This window comes from Sorex araneus, chromosome 2, assembly GCF_027595985.1.
Source record: "Sorex araneus isolate mSorAra2 chromosome 2, mSorAra2.pri, whole genome shotgun sequence".
Taxonomy (NCBI): domain Eukaryota; kingdom Metazoa; phylum Chordata; class Mammalia; order Eulipotyphla; family Soricidae; genus Sorex; species Sorex araneus.
The window spans coordinates 147,220,151-147,241,556 of record NC_073303.1 but is presented as its reverse complement, the minus strand read 5'-3'; the positions used below and the strand labels follow the sequence as shown (position 1 = coordinate 147,241,556).

General features: G+C 37.4%; 1 protein-coding gene across 1 annotated transcript in view; it reads right to left on the bottom strand.

Moving 5' to 3' along the window:
* The window catches only part of CD200R1 (CD200 receptor 1), a 53,779-nt gene that overhangs the window by 20,108 nt on the left and 12,265 nt on the right, over positions 1–21,406 (bottom strand). Inside the window, exon 2 of the mRNA XM_055124509.1 lies at positions 9,371–9,466. Coding sequence (XP_054980484.1) covers positions 9,371–9,466 — 96 coding nt within the window. The remainder of the gene's footprint in view (positions 1–9,370; positions 9,467–21,406) is intronic.

Genomic DNA, 21,406 nt, shown 5'->3' with positions numbered 1-21,406 from the left:
ACTGACAAGAGGAAATAAGAACTAAATAAAGAGAGAAAAGATGAATTCACATCAAATTTCTCAAATGAAATTCTGAAATCAAGATTAAAAAGAATAATATATTTCACATATTCAATAAAAAGAACTGCCCACCAAGACTACTCTACTCTTCAAGGTTATCACTCAGATTCAAAGAATAATAAAAATCATTTCAGACAAACAAAACTGAGGCAATTTTTTGCATCTAAACCACCTTAGCTAAAGTGAAATGAGCCAGAAAGAGACAGATAGACATAGAAAGACTGCACTCATCTGTGGAATATAAAATAACAGAGTAGGAGATTTACACCCAAGAATAGTAGTATATAATGCCAGGAGTTTGGCTACATAGCTTGGAAGTGGGCCTCACATGTTGGGGGAAAGTCATCCCAGATAGAGAAAGGAACACCAAGTGAAATGTGTTTGGAGATCCTGCTCGGGGAGGGAGATGCGTGCTGAAAATAGACTAGAGACTGAACATGATGGTCACTCAATACCCCTGTTGCAAACCACAACACCCAAAAGGAGAGAGAGAGAGAGAGAACAAATTGGAATGCCCTGCCACAGAGGTGGGGTGGGGTGGGGGGGATGGGATCGGGGGGTGGGAGGGATACTTGGTTCATTGGTGGTGGAGAATGGACACTGGTGGAGGGTTGGGCTCCCAAACATTGCATGAGGGAAAAACAAGCACGAAACGGTGTGAATTTGTAACTGTACCCTCACTGTGACTCACTAAAAAAAATTAATTAAAAAATAAATAAACCACCTTAGCTAGGAATAATGAATAGCTTCATATAAAAAAGAAAAGCCAACTGTCAAAAGCATTCAAAACCCCCATAGAGAATGGCAATTAATTCCAACAAATCAATCATTTCTCTCAATGCCAATGGAATGCACTCTCCCATTAAAAGGCACAAAGTAGGTGGTTATATAGTAAAATGTATATGTCTGCTGCTTACAAGAACCTAAATTGAACAAGCAAATTAAACACAGGCAAGAGTCAACATTGGAAAACAATTATACAGTCTAATGGTAGACTAAAATACAAGTATAGTCATACTCAGATCCAACCAAATAGCATTCAAGCTAAAGAAAGTTATAAAATAAGATATGTATGATGATCACATTGATCAAGGCATCAGTAGATAAAAATAATTAATTCTTATCAATATATATGTACAACTTGAAGAGTCAGCAAAGTACTAAAAGCAACTACTTATACACCTGAAGATACAGAAACTTTCTCAAAGAAATACAAATAGAAAAAAAGCACATGAAAAAAGTGCTCTTCATCACTAATCATCAGGGAGATGCAGATCAAAACAACCATGAGATACCACCTCACACCAGAGACTGACACACATGCAAAAGAACAAAAGCAACTGCTGTTGGCGTGGATGTGGGAAGAAAGGGATCCTCCTACAAGACTGGTGGGAATGCCGACTGGTTCAGCCCTTTTAGAAAACAGTATGGACACTTCTCAAAAAATTAGAAATTGAGCTCCCATTTGATCCTGCAATACCATTCCTGGGAATACATCCCAGAGAGGCAAAAAAAGTATAGTTGAAATGACATCTGCACTCGTATGTTCATTGCAGCCCTGTTTACAATAGCCAGAACGTGGGGAAAAAAACGAATGCCCAAGAAGAGATGACTGGTTAAAGAAACTTTGGTACATCTACACAATGGAATACTATGCAACTGTTAGAAAAGATGAAGTCATAACCTGTGCATATTAGTGGATCAACATGGAAAGTATCATGCTAAGTGAAATGAGTCAAAAAGAGAGATAGACATAGAAAGATTGCACTCATCTATGGAATATAAAGTAACAGAATGGGAGACAAACACCCAAGAATAGTAGAGATAAGTACCAGGAGGTTTGCTACATGGCTTAGAAGCTGGCCTCACACGCTGGAGGAAAAGGCAGCTAAGATAGAGCAGGGAACACCAGGTAAAGTGTGGTTGGAGGACCCGTTTGGGATGAGAGATGTGCACTGAATGTAGACTATAGGTCAAACATGATGGCCACTCAGTACCTCTATTGCAAACCACAACACCCAAAAGGATAGAGAGAACAAAAGGGAATGCCCTGCACACAGAGTTGGGGTGGGATGGGGGGTTTGGGTGGGGGGTGGGAATGATACTGGGATCATCAGTGGTAGAAAATGGGCACTGGTGGAGGGATGGGTACTCGCATTTGTACGACTGAAACACAGAACGAAAGTTTGTAAGTCTGTAACTGTACCTCATGATGATTCACTAATATAAATAAATAAATAGATAAATAAAAATATAAGTGGGTAATAAAAAAATAAAATACACCTAAAGAGACTTATCAATGGCAACAGAGTATTATTGGAAGGCTTTAACACCACACAATCAGTATAAGATAGATAACCAAACCAAACATCAATGAGCAAACTATAGCCTTAAAAGAGGAATTTGAAGAACTTGCACTAATAGATCCTTCAATATCAAGAAAGCTGAAAACACATTTTTCTCCGGTGTACCTGAAACATTTTTCAGGGAAAACCAATGCTGAGGCATAGTTCAAATGTCCATAAAATTCCCCCCAAAAAATCATGTCTCTGTTCAGGTCAGAGAAATAGTATAGCAAATAAGGTCCTTGCCCTACATGCAGTCCAACTGAATTTGAGCCCTGGCACCACATAAGGTTCTGAGCATAGCCAGGGGTGATCCTGAGCACAGAACCCGAAGTAAGCCCTGGCACTGTCAGGTGTAATGCCAAAACAAGCAAACAAAAATACCCCCCAAAATATCTTTTCATAACACAATGTTATAAATTTAGAAATTAACAATATAAAGAGCTACAGGAAACTGAACAACATACCATTAAACAACCATTATGCAAAAGAGAAAATATTTAAAAATTTAAATTATCCTATCTTACTAGGATAATAGGATAAAATGAACAAGAATGAAGTCTTAAACTTTCAGAATCTCTAGGACATATTAAAAGCAGTATAAGGGAGTCATTCATAGTAATACAGACTTACAACAGGAAACAAGGTACAACTCAAAATAATGACCTAACCTCACAGTTGTGATACTAGGAAAAGAATAACAAATTAATCTCTTGGTCAAAAGAAATAATAAAAATGAAGAAAATCAATGATATAGAAAACAAGAAGACAATTCCAAGGGTAAATGAAATCGGGAATTTTTGTTTTAAACCAAATTATTAAGGGATTTTATTATAAGAAAAATAAATGAGGGGCCGGAGCGATAGCACAGTGGGTAGGGCATTTGCCTTGCACACGGCCGACCCGGGTTCGATCCCTGGCATCCCATATGGTCCCCCAAGCACTGCCAGGAGTAAGTCCTGAGTGCAAAGCCAGGAGTAACCCCTGAGCATCACTGGGTGTGACCAAAAAAGCAAAAAAAAAAAAAAAGGAATGGGTTTAATAAATTTTGGAAGATGCCAAAAATATTAAAATATTAGATTGTGTCAAAGTGAAAGTAAAGTGAAATTTATTAGTTACACAGGCGGGGGGGCTTAGGGTCAGGGGAGGCTAGGGGCGTGGGGGGGTTAGGGGTGTGAGGGGGTGGGGTGGAGCTATACTGGGATTCTTGGTGGTGGAACATATGCACTGGTGAAGGGATGGGTGCTTGGTCACTGTGTGGCTGAGACTTAAGCCTGAAAGCTTTGTAACTGTTCTCACGGTGATTCAATTAAAAAATTAAAAAGAAAAAAGAAAGAAAGTATGGACCAGAGAAATAGTACATGTTGGGCTCTTGCCTTGTCTGTGGCTCCAATGTCTGTGACCCCAGATCAAATTCTCAGCACCACATATGGTGCTGAGCATAGAGTCAGATATAGGTCCTGAGCAACATTGGCTGTGGTCATAAAATGCAAAGGGGCTGGGGGAGTGTGTCTGATACTAATTTTTAAATGTCATTATTAAGTAAAAGAGATTGCTGATTTTTTTTAAAGAAGAGTAGAGTCTGACATACACTTTGCTAGGCTAACAAGGGATAAATAGAAAAGATCCTCCAAAATGGCTTAGAAACGAAAGGAGAGAGATTACAACAGAAAGCTAAACTTGCAAAATAATGAGGTTACTAATAATAACTATGTCATTAGTTGAGAGACCTAACATAAATGGATTAACTTTTATAATAATATGATCTCCTAAGATTGAGTCTGGAGGAAGCAGAAAACCCAATAGACCAATCATAAGGAAGGAAATTGAAACAGTAATTTAAAATTTCCCCAAGAACAAAAGCCCTGGTCCATATTGGTTTGCTAGAGTTCTACCAAATTTTCAAAGACTTACTATCCATACTTTTTAAGCTTTTTCAAAATATCAAAGAAATAAGAATCCTCCTAACACCTTCTATAAAACCAACATTAAAATAAAATCAAAATCATACAGAGACAATAGTAAAGAAGATAATTTCCCACTGATATCCCTTACTCTTAACTGTATTATAAAGCCATAATAAGAAAAACTGTATGGTGCTAAAATAAAAACTCTTAGACCAAACAATGGAATAGAACTGAGATAAACCATCAGATTTATGAAATCAATCTATTATAAAGAAATGATTAAATTAAGTGGGCAAGAAAAGCCTCTTCAACAAGTGATGTTGGCAAAATTGAGTATTCAGATGCTCAGTAAAGGAACTCAATTTATACCTCATGCCATACACAAAATTAATTCAGTGTGAGTTAAAGACGACAAGATTAGACCACAGCCCATAAATTACTTAGAAAAAAACTGTAGCACTGTAAGCACTGTCATCCCATTGTTCATAGATTTTCTCGAGTGGGCACCAGTAATGTCTCCATTGTGAGACTTGTTGTTACTGTTCTTGGCATTTCGAATACATCATGGGTAGCTTGCCAGGCTCTGCCATGCAGGTGGGATACTCTTGGTAGCTTGCCGGGCTCTCTGAAAGGGACGGAGGAATTGAACCCAGGTTGGTCACATACAAAGCACACACCCTACCCGCTATGCTATCACTCCAGTTCTTCTCCCACTTGGATGGGAGAAGAAAACATGAGCAGAATTATTCATAATATGATCTCAGAGGTATCTTCATCAATTTCATTCCACTGGCAAAGACAACAAACACAAACTAGGACTATATATAATATCTTTGTGTGACAAAAGAAATTCAGCAGGAAATAGAGATATGCTACTGAATAAAGAAATATTTTCACTCCATAAATCATGTAACTAATTAATATAAGATATACAAATCAATCCACAGAGACCAACAACAAATAACCAACAATCCCATCAAAATATGTGGAGAGTAGATTAACAGACACTTCTCCAAAGAGAACACATGGATGATCAGTAGGCACATGAAAAAATGTTTATGATCACTTACTATCAGAGAGGGCTGGAGCAATAGCATAGTGGGTAGGGCATTTGCCTTGCATTCAGCCGACTTGGGTTTGATTCCTCCATCCCTCACAGAGAGCCCAGCAAGCTACCAAGAGTATCCTACCCACACAGCAGAGCCTGGCAAGCTACCTGTGGCGTATTCGATATGCCAAAAACAGTAACAATAAGTCTCACAATGGAGATGTTACTGGTGCCCACTCGAGCAAATTGATGAACAATGGGCTACAGTGCTACAGTGCTACTATCAGAGAAGCACAAATAAAAATGATAATAAAGTATCATCTCACACCAATGAGAAAGACATGTGCAAAAAAACTTGAAACAACCAATGTTAAGAGAGCTATGGTGAAAGCCGCGACCCCATGCCCGCCTAGAAGGGAAAAGGTATTTCTCTCTCTCGCCTGTCCCTTCCCGGGGATGAAGGGCGTGGGGACCGCCATATTATGATGACCACAGATAGAATTTACAAGCTTGCAATGATCCAATATCCGAAAGAAATCTCCCTGGACTTAGTTGTTAAAGTACAGAAATCCAAAACTAAGCGGACGCGCAACCTCATTTCCCTTCACAACAGGTCTGACTCTAGTGGGGTGCTCCTAACAATAATGGTGAGGATTGTGCTGAAATATTGAATGTAACCAAAGTAAATAGAAAGTAAAGTGAAATTTATCAGTTATAAGGGGAGGTGCGGGGGTGGGCGGGATGGGAGGCGTACTGTGGTTTTTTGTGTTTTGTTTTGTTTTGTTTTGTTTTTCGGTGGTGGGATATGGGCACTGGTGAAGGGATGGTTGTTTCAGCATTGTATGACTAAGACTTAAGCCTGAAAGCATTGTAATTTTCCACATGGTGATTCAATAAAATAAATTTAAAAAAAAAGAGAGCTATGGTGAAAAAGTAACTCTCATGACTATTAGTGGGACTCATAGCTTCAGTCTCTGTGAAAAATAGAATGAGTATTTTTCAAAAGCTAAAATAGAGCTTCCGGGGATGGAGCTATAGCACAGCGGGTAGGGCATTTGCCTTGCACGCGGCCGACCCGGGTTCGATCCTCAGCATCCCATATGGTCCCCTGAGCACCGCCAGGAGTAATTCCTGAGTGCAGAGCCAGGAGTAACCCCTGTGTATCGCCGGGTGTGACCCAAAAAGAAAAAAAAACATAAAATAGAGCTTCCATATGATCCAGAAATTCCTCTTCTTGGCATCTACCCCAAACACACACACACAAAATGTTAATTCAAAGAGATGTATGAACACCTTTGTTTACTGCAACACTAAGTACAACATCCAGAGACAAACAGATATAGGGACTGGAGTATTATACACAATGGAAAACTGAATGTTCTCACTTGTGTGTGGTATAGACAGAAATAAAACAAGGGAATTAAAAGCACCTAATGATTATAATCCAGATTACCAAACAGTTTGAAGGTGTTTTGGTGAGGGAATGAAGAGGTGGACTAGAAGTAACAAAAGGAGAGAGGTGGAGGGTCTAGGGAAGTTTGGTAGTGATGAGCTGTGGTAGCTTTGTATATCAATGTCATAAAAGTTAACATTATTTTAACCATGTTACCTAAAATACAGATGAAAATCTGATTAAATTAAAAATTCCCAAAATGATAGTTTTTAGAAGAAAAAAATGACCATATTTTTACAAATATTCCTCTGGTTATTTTAATAACTTTGGATAATTTTTTCATTTTATTACTTGGTAAGATATGCACTTGATTACCTTGATTGGCATCTAGTTGTCACAATGCTAATTTTATACAGAATATCATATCTCTATTGAAAATAGAAAGTCTTTCTCAATCTTGCTGAAAGCTTTGTATATACCAAAGCAATACAACAAATGTTTAACATAAATATTTAAATCTGATTTCATTTTTTAATTACTTATAAAACCAATTTTTCTTTAAGTTTAGAAAGATTGTCATTTTAGATTTTTCACTTCAGAAGTTTGATTAAATAATGTATACATATTGGGACTAAAATATGAATTTTAAAATATTTATAGTAGAAAATTGAAGATTTTTTTATTTTTGACCAGGGACCCTTGGAGCAGGGCAGAATGAGTTTCCCTTCCCAACCCAAGCAGAGCCCAGTCAGCTGAAGACTTCTGGAACCCAGCCACAGCCATGCTCAAGGCCACTCTCCACATGTTTGGACACAAGAAGGAACTGGAAGAGGAACCCAGGTGTGCAGGACCCGGAGCTAAGATCGCTAAGCCTTCTCGGATCAGCACTGGGCCTCATACACCCAGATCCCCAATTTTCCAGTAGCTTGGCAGCCACACCAACAAACTGCCCCCCATGGCCATGTAATCCCATCAAAGGCCAAGATTCAGAGACTATAAAACAATGCTTTGGGAAGCCTCTTATAGCCCCTTATAGCCTAGTTCTCTCTCTCAGAAAACCTGGCAAGGTACCAAGAGCATCCTGCCCACACGGTAGAGCGCATCAAGCTCTCTGTGGCGTATTCGATATGCCAAATACAGTAACAATGATGGGTTTCATTCCCTTACCCTGAAAGAGCCTCCAATGCAGCACTGCTGGGAAGAATAAGTAAAGAGTGGCTGCTAAAATCTCAGGGCTAGGACGAATGGAGACGTTACTGGTGCCTGCTCGAACAAATAGATGACCAATGGTATGGCAGTGACAGTGATAGTAGAAAATTACTCAATATAGTTTCCTAGGGCAACCTTCATTTATAACAATGACTTTATCATTTAAAAGCCCAAGAATTTATTCTTCCCTATTTCTTGAAGGCATAATTCTGAAATCTAGGTTTCATCCGGAATATATTCTTTCCAAACACTACAGTAAAGAATCCTTCTCTGCTTTTTCAGTTCCTGTGGCTGCCAATAAACCCTGATATTCCTTCATTCATGCCATTCCAAATCTGCCTCTGTCTTTACCTTACATTCTTCCCTAAAGAAGAATCTTGTCTTCTTTTGATTTGCAAGGTCATTTACAGGAGTTAGGGTCCATTTAAATCCAGGATGACTTCATCTCAAGACCCTTTACTACATCTCCAAAGATTCATTTTCCAGATACAGTAAATATCACAGATTTTGAACAGATATCTTTTGTAAAGAATGCTACCATTTAACCTACTATACTCATCCATTGTTCCCATAATTAACTTTAGCATTCACATAGTTATTTGACTTATTTGGTTGAGTCATTGACCTGGCATCTAACATTTCTAGAGGTTGAGTACATATATAAAATTAGAAAGGGTATTTAGTGAGTTGAATAATATTTTTGAATCACTGGAATAATTTTTCCATGAAAAACTTAATGTTAGATATATAACATTCTCATTATATATCTAAAATATAAACCTATTTGTTATGTTATTTTAAAATTAAAAGACAAAGGTAATAGATGTGGTAACCTAAGAATCTGGGAGGAAGTAATGTTGACTGGAGATTATAGAAAAAATAGGCATTAGTACCAAAAAAAACACTTTAAGTAATAATATGTATTCCAAAAATTTAAATAAAAAATCATACATGTAATTAGGTTATTTAATATGACATTCTTGAAATAAGATTTAAGCACAGAAATATTTAAAAATGAAAAATGTATTAACATCCTTAAACATAAGTATTATTATTTAGATAATTTTAGGTCACTGTCACTGTCATCCCGATGCTCATCAATTTGCTCAAGCAAGCACCAGTAACGTCTCCATGGTGAGACGTGTTGTTACTGTTTTTTTGTGTATCAAATATGCCACAGGTAGCTTGCCAGGCTCTGCCGTACATTTTGGGCTCTCCAAGAGGGATGGAGGAATCAAACCTGGGCCGGTCATGTGCAAGGCAGATGCCTTACCCACTTTGCTATCGCTCTAGCCCAATTTTAGGTATAGTTCATAAATATTTCTAACAATTCAGGATCCTAAAATGTAAAAACTTTTCATTCATTGAGCATTTACCTACTCAATTATCATTCAAATATAAATATTACCTGCATTGGCATTGCCCTTGCTTGTCTTTTCATTTACATGTTGTGCAAATGTGGTGCTTGATGTAGAGTTACTTTGCATTCCCATAGTTATGCATTCTGAAAAAAAACGTAATGGAAAGAGTATTAAATATTATATTATAATACATATTATTTATTTAAATGGAAGTACTATAACTTCGCTTAAAACATTTTCTCTCAGGGAGAGGAGGACGGGGAGCTAAAAGGTGGCAGGATGTTATACATGAAATTCTATCAGTAACAGTACACGGTGCAAAAAAATTTATTTTTTTAAAAAATCATCTCGCACAGAGGCAGACTGGTGGGTTAGAGGCAAAGGGGAGGTGGAGAGGTGGGGTGGAGCTGGATGCACAATAATTGGTATAGGGAAGTTGACAGTGGGAAAGAGATTGGTGTTGAAACATGGTATACTTGAAACCTAGTCATAAATAACTTGTGATTTCATAGTGAGTAAACTTTTAAAAATTTTAAATAAAATTTAAAATTCCCTATATTAATCCTCAACAATAAAAACATTAAGAAATCGGGGCTGGAGAGATAGCACAGCGGGTAGGGCGTTTGCCTTGCACGCGGCCGACCCGGGTTCAAATCCCAGCATCCCATATGGTCCCCTGAGCACGGCCAGGGGTAATTCCTGAGTGCAAAGCCAGGAGTAACCCCTGTGCATCGCCAGGTGTGACCCAAAAAGCAAAAAAAAAAAAAAAAAAAAAAAAAAAAAACATTAAGAAATCACAACAATCCTACAGGTGGAGCAAAAAAGTCTTTCAATTGCATATAATGGTCCAAAGAGTGAAAGAATCAGGACTTTGAGAACACACAGGACTCCAGATCTCTAATAAACACATTTACAATGAAAAGGGGGAAAATTCTATGTATTCATTTAAGGCTGAGTGCGGTGACCAGACTTGAAGTCACCTCAGTTTCAGCAGCACTTAGTATGGTCCCTTGAGTCCTGCCAAGAGTGATCCCTGAGCACAGAACCAGAAACAAGCCCTGAGTGCCACAGGCCCCAAAACTAATAAAAAAGTGAATAAATAATTCAATCAGAAATAGGTCAACGTTTTTCTGTTAGGGGCCATTTAGATATTTACAGCCTCATTAATGGGTTGTTCAGGCAGATGAGCTAGTCAGTCAAAGAGAACTATGTGTGTTTGTCCCATCATATACTAAAGCCAAACTACATGATCTTATGAGTCTGAAGGCCAGAAGTTCCCTACAGCTGTCTTAAATTATCAAAAGTCCACAATAAAGAAAAGAAACAATATTAAAGCCTTCAAGATAAGGTATATGTAACACAAAGACACACAATTGAGCTGTCATCAGCTCTGCAAGAACTTCACAGATAAGTTTCTAGATAAGAGTAGAAAAACATTCACAATCGTAAATGATAAAAATTTCCATCCAAGAATATTCTACCCTGGAAACTATGATTTAATTGTGATGAATAGAATTTTCCCAGATAAACAAGAGCTAATGGAATTTACTATCACCAGTCTTACAGTATTAAACTGAAAAAAGAAAAAATAAAGAACATAGAACCTTGCACATGGTAACAATACTAATAAAGAATGAGCCAGAAGAATATACAAGAATAAAGTGAGACAACAACAAAGCATCAAATGGGAGAAAAATAAGTCAAAACCTATTAGTTTACAAATGACAAGTAGACAAATACCAACACAAAGGCAGAGTATCTCTGATACAGAAAGACTGATACAACCCAGAGGAAAAGGGGAAGGGTGGGGTTGCCAAAAGAGGTTGCCTTAAAGTTTGAAAGCCTGAAACACCAAATTAAAAAATAAAATAATTTTTAAATATTTAAGTTTTAAAAACCCTAAGAGGTTGAACCTGTGGTTATTTTGACTTATTGCTAAAAATAACACATTTCTGACATATGCACTTATATATTTATTGCAGCACTGTTTACAATAGCTAGAATCTGGAAAAAACCCGAGTGCCTGAGAACAGATGACTGGTTGAAGAAAGTTCAGTATATCTACACAATGGAATACTATGCAGCTGTTAGAAAAAATGAAGTCATGCAATTTGCATATAAGTGGATCAACATGGAGAGTAAGTGAAATGAGTCCGAAAGAGAGGGACAGACATAAAAGGACTGCACTCATTTGTTGAATAGAAAGTAACATAATAGGAAACTAACACCTAAGGATAGTTAAAATAAAGGTCAGGAGGACTGCCCCACAGCTTGATAGCTGATCTCATCTGGTGGGGGAAATGGTAGCTGGGATGGAGAGAGGAGCACTAAATAAATGATGGTTGGTGGGATCGCTCCCGAGAGTAGATGCATATTAAAAGGAGACTATGACGAAACATGATGGCTGCTTGTTACCTGTATTGCAAACAAACACCCAGAAGGACAGAGAGTAAGAGGGATTGGAAGGACAAAGAGAGTAAGAGGGATTATGCCTCCTACAGAGGCAGGAGGTGGGAAGGGGTGGAGAGGGAGGGATACTGGGAGCATTGGTGGTGGAGAATAGGCACTGGTGGAGAGATGGGTACTTGAACATTGTTTGACTGAAACAAAATCATGAAAGTCTGTAAGTCTGTAAATGTATCTCACGATGAATCATTAAAATAAAAAAATTAAAGTAAAAATAAAAATAACACATTTCTGTAGTGTGTGGACACATTAGAACTTTGTTAGTGTAATCCTCACACACTTAAAGGGATGTGAAGCTGTACTCCCAAAATTTTATAACGTTATAAACCAATATAGAATCAATAAAATTTTTTAAATTTTTTAAATTCAATCTTATGATATAAATCTCCATAAAACTGGCAAAATGAAATTTTAAGTAATAAAGGACTAACAGTTTTACACACAAACCCCTTTAGAGAACAGGCAAAGAAGAAATACTTTCCTACTCATTTTATGATAGAATCAACCATATACCAAAGGTAGATAAACACAGAGAAAGGAAAAAAAGACTAGTTACCTTTACAAAATATAAAACTAAACAGTTTTGTTGCACATATGAACACCTGGTACAATTCAGAAGCTTTTAAAATAAATTTAAAAGAAGCAAACAGGGCCAGAGAGATAGTATAGTGGGTGAGGAGCTTGCCTTGCTCGTGGCTGACCAAGGATCAATTCCCAGCATCTTATATGGTGCCCAGAGCCTGTCAGGAATAATTCCTGAGTGTAAAACCAGGAATAACTTCTTAGCACTGCCGGGTGTGGCACAAAAACCAAAGCAGAAAAATATGGAAAAAAGCAGGCAAATGGTAAATGGTTTGAACAGGTACTTTAAAAAGAGTTACTTAAACAACCAAAAACTGTGCCAAAATATACCCAAAATATCCAATATTAATAATTATACTGGAAATAAATATTTAAATCACAATGATATATGTGATTACACAGTGGACCATGACTAATACTAAAAGAAAATTCATACTATTCACAATAATATAAAGAACCTGGAACTTTCACACATTTCAAGGGAAAATGGAAAATATTGCTACAAAGACAAAGATGTATTGTAACTATATGGTGGAGGATTGTTTGGGAAGGGGGGTCACACTAACTGTGCACTGGGATTTTTCCCAGCTTGCTGCTTAGGAGTCATACCGGGCAGTCGCTTGGGGGATCAGAAAGCACCTCCGCTTCCCAGAGACAGAGCATGCTCATTAATCTCTCTCGCTCTCTCGCTCTCTCGGTCTCTCTTTCTCTCTCTCGCTCTCTCTCTCCTCTCCCCCCCCACCCGTCGTCTCTCCCCTCTCCCCTCTTTCCTCTCTCTCTCTCTCTCTCTCTCTCTCTCTCTCTCTGTCTCTCTGTGTGTAGGAATACTTCAGAATGATGGAAATGTTCTGTATCTTGTTTATGACAATGATTTGATGATTCACAGGTATATACAAATGTCAAGGTCATCGAATTCTACCTTTTAAATCGGTACATAACTTGTCTTCTTTTCATTTAAAATGTCAGAAACCTCCAGATTTAACACACATCACATTTGAATATACATTTTACGCAAGTAAGCAGAAAACCAAACAGAAACAACAGCAAAAAAGTCTTGACATTGAAAATAATGTAGAAAGAAAAATTCCGTTCAGTCAAAATCATCAGCAGAAATCAAACTGTTTTTGTGATTTAGCACCAGTGAAACCTCTTACTATGAAAACTCTCAGAAGTTTCTTTCCCCAGAACGTCATTGTCATATGTCTGAGCAAGGATATGCCACCCACACAACAGATATTGCATAAACATGACTGTGCAAACCCACTCTCCAAAGACTTCCTCCAATGAGAGGCAAGACTCTCAGAAACAGCACATGCTTTCCTTGTGACGTTGAACAATTTCTTTCTTACAGTCTGTGCTCTCCTGTACTCTACTACCAGAGATAAACACTTCGTGTATTTTACCATTCCCATTAAAAACTCCAGATATAGTAATTGTTATTAACTAAAAGAGAAAAGAGATGATGTCATGCTTAAGAACCAAACACTTACAGGGCTGGAGCCATAGCACAGCGGGTGGGGCATTTGCCTTGCACGGGGCCAACCCAGGTTCGATTCCCAGCATCCCATATGGTCCCCCGAACATGGCCAGGAGTAATTCCTGAGTGCATGAGCCAGGAGTAACCCCTGTGCATCACTAGGTGTGAGCCAAAAGAAGAACGGAATACTTAGATTTACTTAAAATTTCTAACGTGTGGTGATGAGAAACAAGAAGTTCAACATTTTCTATACTTTTCATTTGCATGTATTTTTCTTTTTTGTATTATGACACTGAAAAATAAAATAGTAGCAAAACAAACAAAAAAGGGAAGTCTGATAAAATTATTTGGGACAGGAAAGAACGCCCAGCTGAGCTCATGCCTTGCTCCTGGCTCTGTGCTCAAGGGTCAGTCTTGGCTGTGCTCAGGGACCATATTGCAGTTCCAGGGATCTAACCTGAGTTTGTCATGTGCAAGGCAAGTAACTTGCTCTCTACACTATCTCTCCAGCCTCAATAAAATGATTTTTAAACTCCAAGAATCCTTAAATTATAACAAAACTAAAGCAAAAGTACAGTTTTAATTTTACATTTCTTTTTGATATTTCTCTATAAGACAACATATATAGACTACTACTGAACTAATCTAAAGTCATTGTGTTATTATTAATTGTCATCTTTACTTGTCATTTATTATAAACGTGTAGTAAACATTACTTTTAAAAAAAAAAAGAAAATATAGACTATACTTATTTACACTTCAATACACTGGTCTGTGAGAATATCCTGATATTGACTGTAAGAAATACCAAGCTGCATACTGGAACAAAGGCAGAGCCGCAGACCAATGGAACAGGGTTGAATACTCTGACACATCCCCCCAAATATATGACCATCTAATCTTTGATAAGGGAGCAAAAAAGGCGAAGTGGAGCAAGGAAAGCATGTTTAACAAATTGTGCTGGCAAAACTGGACAGCTACATGCAAAAAAAATGGGCTTAGACCTCCACCCATCACCATGTACAAAAGTCAGATCAAAATGGATTAAGGACCTCAACATCAGACCAGAATCCCTAAGGTACATTGAAGACAAGGTCGGCAAAACCCTCCACGACATTGAAGCCAAAGGTATTTTCAAAGCTGACACGCCACTGGCCAAGCAAGTGAAAACAGAGATAAATGAATGGGACTATCTCAAACTAAGAAGCTTCTGCACCTCAAGAGAAACACTGACCAAAGTACAAAGACAATCTACAGAATGGGAAAGGATATTTATGCAGTACCCATCCGATAAAGGGTTGATAACAAGGATATACAATGCACTGGTTGAACTCCACAAGAAGAAAACTGCCAACCCGATCAAAAAATGGGGTGATGAAATGAACAGAAGCTTTCCTAAAGAAGAAATAAAATGGCTCAGAGGCACATGAGAAAATGTTCCACATCACTAATCATCAGGGAAATGCAGATCAAAACAACTATGAGATATCGTCTCACACCACAGAGACTGGCCCACATCCCAAAAAACAAAAGCAACCGGTGTTGGCGTGGATGCGGGGAGAAAGGGACTCTTCTTCACTGCTGGTGGGAATGCCGACTGATTCAGCCCTTTTGGGAAACAATATGGACGATTCTCAAAAAATTAGAAATTGAGCTTCCATTTGACCCAGCAATACCACTCCTGGGAATATATCCCGGAGAGGCAAAACGGTATAGTAGAGATGGCATATGTATTTCTATGTTCATTGCAGCACTGTTTACAATAGCCAGAATCTGGAAAAAACCAGAGTGCCCCAAAACAGATGACTGGTTAAAGAAACTCTGGTACATCTACACAATGGAATACTATGTAGCTGTCAGAAAACATGAAGTCATGAAATTTGCATATAAATGGATCAACACGGAAAGTATCATGTTGAGTGAAATGAGTCAGAAAGAAAGAGACAGACATAAAAAGATTGCACTCATATGTGGAATATAATGGAACTGAGAAGTACAAGTTGGCAACGATGCAACTTCTGGCAGATATCTCTCTGGACTTAGTTACTAAAATACTAAATTACAGAAACCCAAAACTGAGAGGCCGCTAAGTGTGGTCACTCGACCTCATACCTCTTCATCCTCAGCAATGGAAAACAAATTATCTAATGCTTCCTTTTCAGCAGGTCTGACTTTAGGGGAGAGACTCTCCAAACAATAATAGTGAGTTTTGTTGAAATATTGTATGCAATCAAAGTGAAAGTAAAGTGAAATTTATTATTACACAGGCCGGGGGGGCTTAGGGTGGGGGGGCTAGGGGCGTGGGGGGGTTAGGGGTGTGAGGGGGCGGGGTGGAGCTATACTGGGATTCTTGGTGGTGGAATATGAGCACTGGTGAAGGAATGGGTATTCGAGCATTGTATAACTGAGATTTAAACCTGAAAACTTTGTAACTTTCCATATGGTGACTCAATAAAAAATTTAAAAAAAAACAATAAAAAAAAAGATATACCAAGCTGCAGAATTATTTTTTTATTTGGTGTCAAACTTTTTATTTATTTTTTTGTATTGCATCACCATGAGCTACAGTTACAAAACTTTCATGTTTGAGTTTCAATCATACAATGATCGAACACCAGTGTACATTCTCCACCGTTCCACCACCAATGTCCCCAGTATTTCACCCCCCCCATCCCACCCCTTCCCCTGTCTCTACAGACGACAATTTCAAACTTTAAAAGTAAGTTATTATAACCAAAGCAGAGATTGACATTTATGAATTAGGCAGTGGTTGGAAAATATGAGACATATGAATTTTAATTTTATAATATAAACCCTGATAGCTGTTTTTATTTTTTTTATGTAATGCAGTGTCTGACTTTGCTGTTTTCATGCAGAAACATCCACTTTAAAGAGGGTTAACTCAAGCTGTCCACTACAAAACTACATAAAGAACAAGGCTAACCCCTGCCTTTGCTTTCCCCCTGCCTCTATCTCTCTCACCCCCCTCAGAACTTTAAATTTCCATTTTTATGCTCTAAATTCACCAATAAAAAATGAGTCCCTGAACCCCACTCTCAATGTTAATAAAATCACGACTACAGGCCCGGGTACTTTCTCTCTACCACAACCTTACTGTAACCCAGGTGTGCTGTATAATTTGCAAGTATTACGAGTCTTGTAATACTTGCAAATTTACAAGTCTGGCAAGGTTGCACAACCTATATTTTTTTTTAGTTTCTTTATGTTTATCTCTAAAGGGTATCTCAAAACCGTAAAAAAACACAAAGAACCATGTCAATAGTGGTTATTAGTGGCTAAAACTGACATAAAAATAATCTTTGCTCTGCTTCTTTCCTGAATTATTTTAATAATTAAATAAATTCATATGCTTTAGTTTTTTCTCTCTGCAAAGCCTAGACTATCATTCCTAATTAATAGGTAAAAAAATGACTCATGAACTGTATTCAAAGAACATTACAAATGGGTGCTAAACCCATTAAAATCAGGTTGTATCACCTCTTAAAAACTGGGGTTTTTCTTCCTTTTAATTGCATGTAACCTTGATACTAAGATCTTAATCATACAAGGATTCTGAAAATCAATCCGTTTTCAAAACAACCTTTATTTAAAAACACACTACTTTTCTAACCCTTACTCTGGTTAAGTAAGTTTGTGCAGTACAGAAAACACCAATCTTTTGACACCAGAACACTTAAAAAGACCAAGCTTAAATGTAACAGTAAATGTGTATATAGTTTTACAGTACCATATTGTAGATATGTATGTAAAAGTATTATTCCCAACCATTTGTATTTATAAATGGATTTAGCCAAGAAGATGTAGAATTGAAATTGTTTTCATCTGTATTATCTATGATTATCTGTATTATCTTGAAACTAATATAAATTGTGATCCAAACGAACTACTCATAGTCTTGTCTCCAATGCAGTGTTTTTCACATTCTGATCTGGCAACCAGGAGAAACTCATGACAGCTGCCTTCTACTGTCATGATTTCTACTGTCATGTTATAAAATCAGTGGACTTTTTAACTTTAAAGGAGGAAGTCTAATTTGCAATTTTAATTCAAGTAGATCATTAGAAATAGCATTACTTTGGGATAATTGAGATAATCAGTTTTTGTTCAAATTAAAATTCTATGATTTTCTATAACAAGTTTAAATTCTATGATTTTCTAAGTAGCAAACATAGGTGGTTGAAATAAGAGACTCAAGGAATATTTTTCACTACAAAAACTGCATGAAAACTAATGTGATCATTTTATGACTAAGTTGGGAACTAAAGGTAATGTCTTATTTTCTGCCTGATAAGATGGAGAGTCTCTCACTTGTAGTTTTTACTCAGATAGCAACTGAGTGGCAACTTACCAAAAATATTAGAACCTTTGGACTAGTGATGAAAAGCTGGAAACCACATTTACATTGATTTATTCAATTAAAATAGTTAGGTAAATATCTAGTTAAATAAATCTCTATTTTTATGAAGTTTTAATCCAATGGATATTATAGAAGTTAATTTAATAATCAAGTAATTATGCAATTATGTGAAACTGTTAGCAATATGTGAAAAGTATGGAGTATATAATGAGCTGCTTACCCTAGTATCTACTAGCTGATAGGTAAGTGGCCCCTAGATGTTTCCCATATTCTCCTTCCCAGCACTCAGGGCATTATAAATTCCTCTCCTCTTGTTTGTGGCTGGATTTAACTACCATACTATACAAACATAGTGCAGCAGAAGCGATGAAATGTCATTACCAAGAGTAATTGTAGAAATACTGTGGTTTCTGTTCTTGTAGTCTCTCTATTCCTCACTCTTGAATCACTGAGGAAATATGGATTTAGTGGTGATTAAGTCAATATGTCACAATAGGTAGTGAACATCATATTAATGGATGATAAGCCAATAAGCAAAAAAACCTTAAAAGCAGAGAAAATATGTTTTCAAAATCAAAAATTTAAATCCTGTTTGTTAATTCTGTATACCAGATTTTTTCCAGGGATGAAGACTAATTATTTTAATTAACTATAAACTTAAACATAAATAATTCTTAAGCATTATATTGGTAAATGAAAGCAATTATAACATTTTAGGATTGTTTCAGGAAGAACCTGTGCTAACCACCTCCGATGCTGACAACAAACCTCAACCATATACAAAATAAATTACACAGAAGAAGAACTAAAAGCCAGACAAATAGTTCCTCCATGAAAAGGGTTCAAAGTGGAATACTGAGGTTGTAGGAAAGACATAAATAAAGTTTTGTGAAGAAGAATCCCTATGTTTGGGTGTAGTAATTTATAGTAGGAAGGGATCCCAAAGGCATGAAGCTTTTCCTGGGAAGCAGAGAGAGGTTGATGCCATGCTCCAGGAGCCCGAATGTCATTCTCTGGCTCAGTAAAGGCTATATCCTGGAGTTGGAGTCAGCCATGATCGCTAACAGAGCATAAACAGAATAATCAAAGAACGGTAGGGAGCAGAGGTCTAGGAGAAGTCTAAACTCAGACTCCGGTGCTGCAACATCTAGTACTATATCACCAGCCAAAAATCTCTGGAATCATAGGTAATTCCAGGAATCATAGAATTCCTCACACCACTGTTTAAGTATCTGGTTGAGAAGCATTAATCTTCAGGGGGAAACTCTGGATTGTATCTTTGCAGTTTTTTTTTCTGCCTCGCTGATACCAGAGCTATGTGGCACCATTTTGGTACCATCCCCAAAGCTTAAGAGAGTCTTACAGGCAAACTCCATTGTAAACTCCACCCACACTGTGCTGTAGTGGTTCTATACCTTTAAAACATGCTACAACTTCACAAGTTAAAAGTATGACACAATTCCACTCAAGGCGACCAATGCCCCAGAATAGCCTGAAGATACCCCATGTCAATTCAAGAGGCACCATGTGTTGGGCCTCCAGACACGGGAAATGCCACACCATAGGTGAGTGGGCCAGGCTGACAGCTCAGTCCACCTGCCGAGCAGTGGCAGCAGATCCATGGTGAACCACACCCACAGCATCACTGACGCATATTGCATGGTACTGTTGCATTCTTCCAGGAAGTACAATTATTGCAAGGCCAACCTGTGTTCGATTCTCCACCCCTCTCGGAGAGCCTGGCAAGCTACCCATGTATATTGGATATGCCAAAAACAGTAACAATCAGTCTCTCAATGAGAGATGTTACTAGTGCCCGCTCGAACAAATCGATGAGCAACGGGATGACAGTGATAGCTCAGCCAAGATCTAACAGTCAAAGTCCAATAAACACAGGAAATGTGACTTAAATGTCTAGCTAAGACATCCAGAGCAGACAATGCTCCTGAATTCTGTGGTCTTGATGACTCAAGACCAAATCATCAAAACAAGGAGAGCAGCAGAGCTGTCTAGTATAGAGGTAAATGCAGTTAATCAAGTAGATAGGGAGGCAGAAGAGGTCTCAATGAAAAATACAAAAATTAAAGAAAAAAAATTTTATGAGCAAACTACCTGATGAATAATTCAAAGTAATGATTATGAAGATAATCATTTGATTTGTTAGAATAGATAAGTTTAAAAGAATTGAAAGGCCTGAATAGAGGATATAGAACTGAAGAATTCAATGACAAATCTGAAAAAAAATCTATGATAGTGGGATCGAATAGCAAACTACGTAAAACAGAGAAACATGATTTAACTGGAAAGCAAAGCAACAAAATTCACCCAGAATAACAGAAAAACAAAAAAAGAATTAAAAAGAGGAGATCTTTAGGACAACATCAAGAAGAATAATAGTAGCATTATTAGTTTTATTAGCACTAATAATATTATTCGTGGAAAGAGAAGAAAGAGACAAAGAAAGAGAGAGAGGGAGGGAGGGAGGGAGAGAGAGAGAGAGAGAGAGAGAGACTAAGAAACCTAGTAGAAGATATAAAGGTCAAAAATTTTTGCAATCTGAGGGTATAATACCAACATTCACATACAGAAAACGAAAATAAGAGGAACGCAGAAATAGCCACACCAATCAAGACACATTATCAAGACAAATGTTAAAGATGAAGACAGAAACTTAAAAGCAACAAGAGAAGAGCAGCTTGTTCTGTACAAGAAAAACCCATTAGGCTATCCACAAACTTCTCAACAGAAACTTGAGATGCCAGAATAGAGTAAAAGATGTACTAAGAGCTTTGAAGGGGGCAGGGGAGAGGGACTCCAACCAAGAATTCTACACTTGGTTAATGTTCTGAATTAAAGAAGAGATCAAGAGATTCCTAACAAGTAAAAGCTTTAATAAAAATTAAAAATTCTTCACCACTACACCAGTCTTGCAAAGAAACATTAAAAGGACTTGTGAAAACTGAAAATAAATCATAATAACTAACATAAAAAGTAAAGTATAAGAAAAATATCTCACTAGGAATAGTAAACACATAGTAAAAATCAACACTTAGAAAGGAAGCTCAAGAGGCAATCATGGTAAGATACTAATGCCATAAGGATAAATTAAAGCATAATTTAAAGATAAAGATGTAAAATGCAGCTCCAGAAATATAAGATGAAGATGGGATAGCAAAACTG